Genomic DNA, 11335 nt, shown 5'->3' with positions numbered 1-11335 from the left:
AGATGTGGTGTGTACATCCACCCAAGTTGGACATTCACTCCCGTCTGTGTCTGCCTGGCAACAGGCAAGGGGACATCAGGGGTCTGCTGGGTTATGGGAACAGAGAGGGGACGACGCAGTCACACACCTCATAGCGGATGCACTCCTGCTCTCTGGCTGTAGCTGGTAGCGGAAGCTGCAGTGCCAGAACCAACTCTGGCCGAGGACACGGGAAATGAAGAGATGGGTCCACTGAGCTATGTTATCACTGGCACTCAGACTGTTGAGTGTGTGTTTGTGTATGCATGTGAGAGTGTGTCTGTCTGTGAAACTGACAGACTGACTGACTGTCGATCCTCCACACTGTATGCATGATTTGTCCCATTCTTTAGCCAGCAACACTGTGTAAGCAGCAGCTTTCAGAGCCAGAGGAGAGTCGCTGGCAGGCAGAGTTCAGCCCATGGCACTCTCATATGACACTGCAACATGAAAATTTGATCCAGTTGTATCTGCAGAGTAAATGAGGTATAGATTTCACATCTTCCCTTTAGTCCAACTCAAAACATGCTATTGCTCCTCATAATGTAAACTGTTGTAGTGTTTTGTTAAAGGTTCTGAACCTTTCTCATGTGTGCCTCTGACATGTGATGTGTGGGTGGTTAAATCAAGCACAGGTCCTGTTGTGAATGCTTTCCAGAGGTGACTTGCCAACATGTCTGAGTCGTCTGTTTATTAAAAAAAAAAAGATGAGGAGCCGATGGAGGGAGAAAAAAATGAAGGTGATGAAATAGATCTGAAATTGAAGCCAGTCTTATACATTGAGAGGTGAATGAAGGTAAAATCCTCCCTTAGTTTCACTGTGTTGGCACTCGCTGCCTCCTCTTGGATGAAGATAACACATTCAATTACACATATAATGTATGAACTATTTTTAACAACCACAGCCCTGGGCTTTTTTACAGCACCTTTCTACAAAAGAATGGCCTCTATATGCACAGAACTTAAAATAGATTCACCATGAAGCACCAGAGGCTCTGGTTCATCTGACTTCTGTAGTTACAGTTTTTTGAAACATTCCTGTGAGACTCACAGCTTTGTGGCAAAGTAAGTAAAAAGGTGGATCTTCCCAGTTGTCTCCTGTGTAGTGACGGTGACTAGGCCTTTTTTCACCACGCGGTATGAAAGATAGCAGCATCAGCACCAGTGTAGTCCACTTTCTAACGTTGTGATGACGTAACATTTTCAGTTACCGTCCTCTACTCTGAATGGAACAGTAGAAGGTGTACACTTTGTGTCCCATTTTGTGTGTTTAAAGTAACCTCTGAAGGCATCCTGTCTTCGAGCAGCACACAGAGCAAATGCCCTTATTGAAGAGCAAAGGTGCTAACAACCAGCAGCTGTGGATGGAGAAGATGCAGCTTGCCGCAAACACCACCTCCATCATTACACATACTGCAGAACTATGTAAATGTGGGACCTCGTGTTTTATGTGTGATAAATGTAACTCCACCAGCAGGAGCTGGTCAGCTTTAAGAACTGAGGCTGTTCTACCAAACACCCCACTCTGCCATAAACTCTAGTCAGGTCTGAACCCAGTGAATCCAGTCTCTGCTGGATCTGCCCCCCTTACAGGCCAAAATGGGCTTTTATAGGAGAGGATACATCATGATGAGCCAGTGTAATGTATCTGTCTGTGTGCTGTTGATCCTGCTCTGTACTTCCTGTTGTCATAACTTTACCTCATGCATCATAAGACCTGCTGCCACTGGCCATCATCCAGGAAGTTTAGCAGCTGTGAACTCAGAGAGCAAAATTATGCTGAATATTGTGATTTCAGTACTCAATAATGCAGTGTTATGGTTTGTTTGGTAGTGGTGGGATAAGATGGTCACATCAGGTCAGTTCAATTCAGCATCTGTTTGTAACTGTATGGATTTCTAACGACCAACAACAAAATAGCGGAGTGTCTAGAACAAACAGCAGACAGAGAACAAATTTAAACTTGGTATATTTTCAAGTCATTTGATGTACAAAAATCTTTTCTTACATGAGAGAGTAGCTCTACAGACACTTAATTATTACAATGTGTTTTCCCAGACTCATCAGTGTGGGATCACTCTACCAGTACAAACAAAAATAAGGCTGTCATCATAAAAAAGCATTAAGAAAACAAGCAGTGTATGAAAAATGTAAAAAATGAATGTTAGTTTCATTTTAGCACAGCTAAATGAGATGATAGAGTAACAATGTCCAGCAAAGAGAGAGGGCAACATCAGACCAGTGCAGTGTACCACTGCTGCTTTACCCAGTGTTAGCAATAATCTGGAGTTTTTCTGGAGTATTTAGTGTCTTCCCGTTTAACGTGAATCGTTCTTGTGTCTTCTTGGCGTATTGCTGTGTTTTGCTTCCTCTTGTGTTTCCCTCTCTGGTGGTTACCTGCCCGGCCCAGATTGTGTTCACCTGTGTCTTGTTTCCTGGTGTATTTAAGTCTTGTGCTTGTCTGGGTCTGTGCATGTTAAACCATGTGGTTGTCCCTAATGCCAGATAAGAACGTAGATCACAGCCTTCTGACTGAATGGACTGTAGCATGGTGTTATATTCAAAGGCTGTGCAATCAAAGTGCATTTACAACTGCAGGTGTACACACATAGAAACCTCCTCAGTGTGTGTGTGTGCGTGCTTGGTCTTGTAGGCAAAATAAAGACATTAAGGCACTGCAGTGGTTTAACAAATTTTCACAGAGCCATTCAGGACTCTAAATACACCCAGAGGCAGAGGCACACCTTAAATCACACGATGCCTCCTCTGTAAAACTGAGAGGATATGTGTAATGCTGTCCTCTGCCTAAACATCACTGCTAGGATGACAATAATAAGGGCCTATGGCAGCAGAACTGTACCATGAGTGGACATCTTCCTGATAGAAGACTACTCATCCTCCAGTCCAAACAAATAACTGTTTCGTTCCTCAACGTGTGTAAACTTGACTTACCTATGGTTAGTAAGAAAGAACATGTAAATAAAAAAATGTTTACAAAAACATGTTTAGATTCAATAATAAAAACAAAGTTAAAACCTCATTAATCTCAGCTGCTCATGTGCATAATGATAATTAAGATTGAATCTACAGTTTTTGGTATTAAAAAGGAGATTCACCCCAACAGAGTTACTCTTTCAGCTCTGGTTACAATTACACACATGATCATAGACATTTAATGTTTTAGTTAGCAGCTGACCGTGATGGAAAACGACGTCCGGTTACACGTCTGGTCTGATAGCAGCTGTGCACTTCAGGTTCCATCCACTCGATCATTGTCTTAACATAGAGACACACAACCATTCATGCTCACTCTCACACATACGGCCAATTCTGAATGTCAGGAAATGTTACCCAGAACCACAGATTGCTGGATTAAACGCAGGCATACACATTAGACAAACACTATGATGATGTCAGCTTGTGTGTTCTTCGTGCTCTTTGTTTCACTGTAGGGGACCATGATGGAGGATGGTGGTGTAAAAAAAAAGTCTGTCACACTCAAAGTGTGTGCAAGGCTTTGATTCCCCTCATGATTTGTTCTGCACTTGTAGAAGTAGAAACAGCTGTACCAACCCCTAACAATGACAAAGGCAGAGGCCTGCTGACAGTCCACCTTCTACTTGAGGTGTTCAATGATTGAGATATCTCCTCTCTCTGCGTCCAAGCCGTTAATGAACAAGCCGCCGTTCCTGGTCAGAGGTGTTGTCAGGCCCTGCAGCCCGGCCTCCTTCTCGTTCTTCTCATCATTGAAATTGACTGACACAGTCCGCCTGGGCAGAGTGAACTCAGGGGCCGGGCTGAATCCTAGCTCTGAGGACAGTTTGCGTTTGATGGACGCTGCTCGCTGGAACTTGTCATAGATCTCAACACTAACACGACGGCGAGTTTCTTTAAACTCTGCAGAGACATTAGCCGTCCACTCTGCAGCATGTGCTCGAATTTCCCCAACCTACAAAGAGACAGAGAGAGAGATTAAAGTCAACTTCAGAATTTTCTATGTGGTGGCAGTGGAGGGGGTGTGAAGGGAACAGCAGGATTTTCTCGCTTCTCTCTTCTTTTTTCCAATCTCTCCTGTTTTTCTAAGTTGTTTTTGAGGTGCTGTGTCTCTTGTTCCATGTTGTGAAGGAGCAGCTACATGTTCTTGAGGCTCTCACCAGCATTAGCTGATCTTTCAGAATGAGTAGCTGTTTTTTGTGTCTTTCCTGCTCTGGATGATCTGGCTCTCGTCTCTGAGCCTGGCTGTGTCAAGGTCTTGAAAGAGTGGCAGCATTGTCTTTAGGCATCCCACTCGTGTCTCAGCTGATCTTTTAAGGCGTTCGTTTCTTGTTTCTTATATCAGTTTGGTGATCAGGTTGTTTTTTTCCAGGGCTCCTTTCCTGCTCTTTTTGCTGTGTAACATTTAGCAGCCACCTTTTTTCTGGTTGACAAAGCTATACATCATCACAAGTTGTGTCTGAAGTTTTCATCCTCTCTACTCAGTCACAGGCTGCCAGATCAGTGTCGGGTGGTGCCAGTCAAAAAGTTATCAGCCTGTATTATTTACACACATATACAGCATAGCCTACCACATAGACAATGGAGACATGACTTAAAGAGCGAAAACAAACTTAGCTTTCTTGCAGGTAATCTTCTCTGAAGGTGCTGCCACATTAATATCACATTGACAGATGGACTTACAGGGCAGAGCAGCTGCTCCTAATTCTGTCTAACAAGGATATTCACAGTATGTGATTTAATGAGACATTAACATGAGAATAGAATATCAGAACTGGAGTGGAGCAGACACAGAGTCATTCTGGTGTCACCTCAGACTGAAAATGAGCCCTGTTTATTCACTAATAATGTCTCTATTTCTAACTATAACACAGTGACCGATCATAGTAACACAAATGCATTCACAGGCCAGTGAGATTATTTGTGCATCCCAGCAGGACTTCAGCATGAGAACCCCCCCCCCCCCCCCCCCCACACACACACACACACACACCACCACACACACACTCATGTAGGCAGTCATGTAACATCACCACAGCTGCAGATGAAACCAGTTTCAACTGTTTAACTAACAGGCACACTGTGTCATGTCTTCATGTCAGCATGTTCTTGCTGAAATCTTGTCCCACAAAACACAACAAGACGTTCATTAGTCTGACATATATGACCAAATATTCATGTTCACATCTTATTATTTTAGAGTGTTTCCTTAAAACTTCCACATCTTCCTGTTTAGAAACAGCTGAATTAATTTCCACTACCTGTGTTTTATTTAGTCTTAAGACTAAATAAAAATATTAAATATTCTGAAGGTATTATCATCACATGTTCAAATCTCTCTCTCTCTCTCTCTCTGGAGAAGCTCACAATAATGCCCTCGGACTGTTTTTGGATGGCAGAGAGTTGATTGGATTAGAGTGCAGTCATATCATTGAAATGAAGTTAAGCGGAGGGCAAAAGTTGAAGTGTGGATGACACTGTACCAAGGAGCTCACTCAGTGTGACCTGTGTGTCACTGTCCAGGACGCAGACAGACGGTGCAAACGTGTTAACAGGTAAAGAAGAATAAATATGAAGTGGGAAAATTCATACCTCCTCTTTTGTCCTCTTGGAGATGACTCTGAACCAGTCCCCAATCATGCTGAGGATAGCAGCAAAGTAGGCCAGTCCCACCAGAATCCAGAACCACACAACAGGTTTATAGTATTCCAGGTACTCTATGTCTGATCCACCTGCACCCACAGAGAGTCAACATTTAATGAGACTGAGCAGAATGAAATAAGGAACAAGTTTAAAGAGTGTGTCTGCTACCTGCCACAAAGTCTCCAAATCCAATGGTGGTCAAGGTGATAACCACAAAGTAAAGGGACTCTAGAGCAGACCAACCCTCGATGTGTTTAAAGATGGCCGCTGGGAGCGCTACAAACAGCAGGCAGCCAAACAGCACAAACAGCAGGGTGGATATGACTCGGATCTTTGTTTGACTGATGTCCCACTGCTGCAGGCCAGAGACAAGGACAGATACTACATTATCTAACTATACACAGCAGCAGAATGTACTTAAACCATCAAGAGTAAAGGTAAAAGCTAAAAATTACTTGAACTAGTCATAAGTATAGGAGCCAGAGGACGAAGACAAGACATGTGAGATGTGTGATGATTAATGAAGCACCAAAGAGGAGAAATATACCGGTGACAAAAGTAAATTTAAGTTCCAATTTTATATATTTTTTGAAATATTGTAATATATTAAAATATGTCTTTAGTCTCAGAAATTCATCCCTGAGTTGCTGCATTATTTCAATCTGCACCAAGCTTGGAAAGGTTCATTTCTACAGCACCTCTCAGTGACGCAGGCATTGCTGTAAGATCAAATGAAACTTAAAACAGGTTAAAGACATAATGTTGAATTTGCATGCCTGTCTGCACCCACAGAACTGCTTTTCTGTTAAAAAGACACTGAGCAATAGCAGAAGTATTACATAAACTGCTCCCTAGGGTGAAGCCGAAAAGAAAAGACTGAGTACACTACTTCAGTGTCTGCACACAGCAATAAGAAACACACACACGTTTACACAATGAACCTTTGTCCTCTTTAGTTAATTATGATATTCAGTGCTGGGTCTCTGGGGTGTCCTGAGAGCAGCAGAGGGAGAAAATCATTCTAAATTACATTTCAGTCCTTCATTCAAGACTACAAAGCCAATTATTTACACTCTATTTTAGAAATACGATGTCTCTGCTGGACAGATTTAATGAGTCTAGAATAAAAGAATGTTTACTCAGTTTAATTTTTTTTATAAAGTAAAACTTTACACACACACACAAGCAATGCCACAAATGTTAAAAATCCAAACTGACCTTGTTACCAAACACTGTTTAACTCCCTCTGGGGTAACTCATGTTAAAGAAGCAATAAATGAATGACACTGCTTTAAGGTCCTTCTAATTAAAGCTCTTCTCACTTGCCAACCCATTGACTCTGTGGTGTGTGGTTTATTTTTTGTGTGTTTGTTTGTGTTTGTGTATGTTCTTCTAGACTTACCACAAACATTTTCTCCACTCTGGCAATGCCCTTGCCAAATATGGTGCCGAGCTGATCTCCCACACCAGCCAAAAGAAAGCCAAACAGAGGTATCCCTAGCAACGCATAGACGATGCAGAATATTCGTCCACCTTCTGTGTGAGGGGAGGTGTTTCCAAAACCTGCAGAGACAGAGACATACTGTGAGGAGAGCACAATGTGCAACAGCCTGCAGCTGTACTGTTTTATATGGATTTAGTCCTATAGAAAATTTGAGATAAAATCTTTCTGCTTGTGTTGCAATAACCTTAAGAGGAAAGAGTTTCAACAGCTGTGCTGCCACATTTAGGTGTGAGGGGGCGAATGCTTGTGCTGGTCTTTACCACTGTAATTAAAGACCTAGCAAAGAAGGCTAGCAGAGACTAGGTAGAGAACAGAGAATGGAAAGAAAGGAAGGAGGGTGAAGGAAACACACACACATACACACATAAAGGGGATCTATGAAGATGGCATGTGTGCTAGGTTGATTATATGCAGGAAGCAGATGAAGAGAAGCAGCAGGTCACACTGTTACATAACTGACCATAACAGATAACATAACAAATACTTTGAAATTCTTCTGTTATACAAACACTCACACTCACAGAAGTTCTTTCTGGTCTTTCTCTCGTGTGTGTGTGTTTCTTACCAATGGTTGTGATGACGGTCCCAGCAAAGAAGAAGGCAGAGCTCAGGTCCCACAGGCTGCTGTGGTTGGTCAGTGTTCCTGCAGGGTTTACTCCTGAGCGCATCGCAGACACAACTTGCTGGAAGGAAGAGATCAATATTTGTATTATTTTCATATTTCAGTAGATAATTCTGTTGTTAAATATAAAAGCAGCTGCTTCTGAGCTATGTGTTCCCATTAAGGATGGGAATATTGAGATGGATGGCTTCTACATTGACTGCAGTGTGAACACAGTCCTATGAGAGGCTCTTATCTGGTCAGCACTTGTTGCAGTAATATCAGCAACAAACCTTCTGTGGCTTCCTTCCACTCCAGTGTAGCTGGATGAGCTGTCCGTGGTGCTGAAACCACTGCAGCACATACAGCTTCTCTCTTTTCTGTTTAATGAGAGGTTCTTCTCACCTTTACCAGCTCCTCCAGCTGGCTCTGGTTCACACAGGAGTGTCTGGACAGAAACTCCAGCTTCTGGGACAGGATGGCCAAACGCTGGGCACTAAAAGAGAGAGAGAGAGAGGAAAAAGTGAGATTCAGAAATGTTTCTGCCTGTGACTACATTAACAACATTAAGTTGCTGTCCCTCTTAAACTGTGGTTTAGTTCAGATTGCTACATGTTTTCATTAGTAAAGGCTGCTGCAAAATAACTTGGTTAAAAGTTACAGTACGGGTCTTTAATGGAGCTCATCCTTTGGTAAATAATGTTATTTATGTTGTGTTCAGCTGCTTGATAGCTCAAAGATATCCTAGCATAAAGTGATTAAATTCTAGAGGTCCAATAGTTAACCTTTACATATTGAGTGGTCGAATCAAATTCCTGATTAACAGATGCAACACCTGAGGAAGCTTGCCTTAACTTCATTTGGGTCCTTTTTGTGTGATAAAGAAACTTGCTTTAGGACTTTAATTAAGAGGGCTAGATGTGATTGAAAATAAAATTCAATTAATTACATTTTATTTGTGCACCTCGTATATTCAAAACGTTCTACATTGCACCTTTTAAAATGGGGTTTAATAACTGCAGTTTTCATTGCACTGAATGTCTGAGCCATTAACAGCAGGGTATGGTGTGTACATAGAGGATGGATGACATTTCTGGTGGTGAAGCAGACAGTCAACCAGACATGCTTTTAACATGACTATACCTCTCATGAGGCTGCTCCAGCGATCTGAAAACTGCTGCTCCTGTCACCAGGTACAGAACTACCAAAAGAAAGATGGCAGTCACCGTCTTCCACTTCATCACCGTGGCAACCACCTGCAACAGATTTACAGTGACTGTTTCCCTGCTGAACAATGCAGATTTTAAGGAAAAAAGTTTAAATAATCCCTTTGTCATTCTCATGTTTTTACTCTCTCTCTCTCTCTCTCTCTCTCACCTCATTCTCTTCCCGAGGAGTCAGTGTGATTGGCTTTGTGGAGAAGGAGAGGCGGGGCTTAGTGTTCTGAGTGGCGGATTTAGGGTCCAATAAGTCTGGAGCTGCCACTGTCAGAAGAAATGTAAAAAAAAGAAATGGCACTGACTGCTTTCACCCACACATATCTCCTCCTGTCTTTCCCAGCTCACAGCCAACACATAGATGTTAACTTTAGAAATCTTTTCAACAGGCCCTTTAAGTGCTCTATACATCCACTGGCAAAAGTTGGAAAAAACCTGGCCTGCACAACAGGCCACAAAATACATAAAATAAATAAATGAACTCTCTAATCATTTCACACTCTCGTTTCAGAGAAATACCTTCTTTTCTCGCTACTGTTACCACGTCAACGCCAAATCAGCTGTAACTTTAGACGCAAAATAATCGATAAATTATCACGAGACAGGGAACAACATTACATAAATTTCCTTCTTTAACATAAAGTAATTTAGTTTGATAGGTCATTGTGACAGTTTTACATCGCTAGCTTGTTACATTGTAATGCGTACATTCAATTCAATTGAGTTTAAAAACACAGTAAACTTACAGTAAACCGTCATGTTGATGTTGGACAGTTGCCTATTAATTAAATATAATACATTTACAAGATGTTGGATAAACTTAATTTAAAGGAGGTCTTTTTGCGTGTATCAGTTGGTTCCTAAGGAGCTCGCACACAGCGTCTGGGACAGCGTCTTAAAGGGACAGTAACAAAATATAAAGGAGCTTTAGAGTATGTTAACAGGGTTATTTATTAAATAGTCATTGTTATGTTTTCATTGTTATATATATAATTTATGCTATTTAATTGATTTTAATTATTTATTACCCTATTTGGATCATGGGTTACAATGACTCAAGTTTTTATATATGTTATACAGCTTGTATTTTAAATAAAAGGTCTGCTGGAGGAAAGATGGAAGAGGGCCATGAGAGGCCTTCATTCATTCAAGAAATAAATGCTGAGCCCCCTATAACAGAGAACCCATTTACTGCAGACAACACAATAGAAAATCAGTCAGTTCTCCAGTTAGCTTAAACTACTTACTCAACAACTAACAACTAACTCTTTTTGACAATAGCTTTGCTTTAACCATCCTTCTCAGAGCTGGAAGTGTAGTGCAGGCCAGAAATGGAGATTTAAACTGTCGTACATTCATGCAGTGGGACAACATACATGAGCAACAGACAGAGCACTGTGAGACATCACAACTATCTGATGAAGAAAATAATCAGCCTTTTACATTGTAAGCCACAGCATGTGTCCACATTTAAAACATGAAAGGAATCATGCAAGTAAAAATGGTTTGAAGAATACCACTTCTGTATTTTAACCTAAAATAAAAACAAGCCTACGAAACGTTAAAACAATGTAAATTTCCCAAACAGAGGGAAGTTTCAACAAGCAGTGATTGATGCTTGTTTTTTTCAGTTTTTCTTTGAAAGAAAATCATATTAGGACAGGAATGAAGTAAGCTCAGTGATAATGTTTGACCAAACTACTTATGTGACCAAGAGTTTCAGCATCTTGCACAGTTGGAATATAAAGGAATTCAAGAGTACCCTGTCTGTTAAGTGTGCATATTGTAATCTAAATAAATGTTTCACAGATGAAAACAAAGATATCAAAGACATCAGCCAGCAGGTGGGTGGTTAAGTGGAAGCAGGGCCTTCATCATGTGGAATTTGTTGTTTTCTTACTACGTGTTGAAGCTGTCAGTGGAGTGATGTGGAGCACCACTATTCTCACAACCTGCAGCAGACTTTGGAGAAGTTTCGGGGTTAAGTTTTCTGTCGTTCCCTCTTAAACCAGTAACTTACTGCTTGTCGCTATCCGATGCCCTCTGCTCTCCTCTTCTCCTCATCCGAGGCTTTCACTGCGTTTAGGGGAATCTTTCCTTCTCTGCGTGTCTCCTCCCTGCGGCGCTGAAGCGGGGAGACGAACAGGCGCTCCGTTTTCCCTCTGCTCCTCTCCTCAACTTCTGCTGCTGATGGGACAATGATGCTGCGCCTGAACGCTGCTTTTAAAGCATCCACCTGCCGCTGCGAAGAGTTTTCCCTGGTCGCTCTGCCCTTCAGCTTCTCTCTCCTGCTTCAGCTCTTTCATCCACTGCGCTCCGCTCTGGCTTTTGAGCGCACCGGAGGAGCGATGGAATAAC

At 41.8% G+C, this 11335-nt stretch overlaps 1 protein-coding gene across 1 annotated transcript; it reads right to left on the bottom strand.

Annotated features, from left to right (window-relative positions):
* Nucleotides 1-3634: 3634 nt before the first annotated feature.
* kcnk2a (potassium channel, subfamily K, member 2a) lies at nucleotides 3635-9736 on the bottom strand. The gene is made up of 9 exons (XM_028402278.1): nucleotides 9731-9736; nucleotides 9138-9281; nucleotides 8904-9016; nucleotides 8166-8256; nucleotides 7725-7842; nucleotides 7058-7218; nucleotides 5824-6010; nucleotides 5605-5744; nucleotides 3635-3967 (listed from the first exon to the last, which is right to left on the bottom strand). The coding sequence occupies exons 1-9, from the start codon at nucleotides 9734-9736 to the stop codon at nucleotides 3635-3637; spliced, it is 1293 nt and encodes a 430-aa protein (XP_028258079.1).
* Nucleotides 9737-11335: the final 1599 nt, after the last annotated feature.

This window comes from Parambassis ranga, chromosome 3 (assembly GCF_900634625.1).
Source record: "Parambassis ranga chromosome 3, fParRan2.1, whole genome shotgun sequence".
Lineage (NCBI taxonomy): Eukaryota > Metazoa > Chordata > Actinopteri > Ambassidae > Parambassis > Parambassis ranga.
This window is presented reverse-complemented; position numbering and strand designations above follow the sequence as displayed.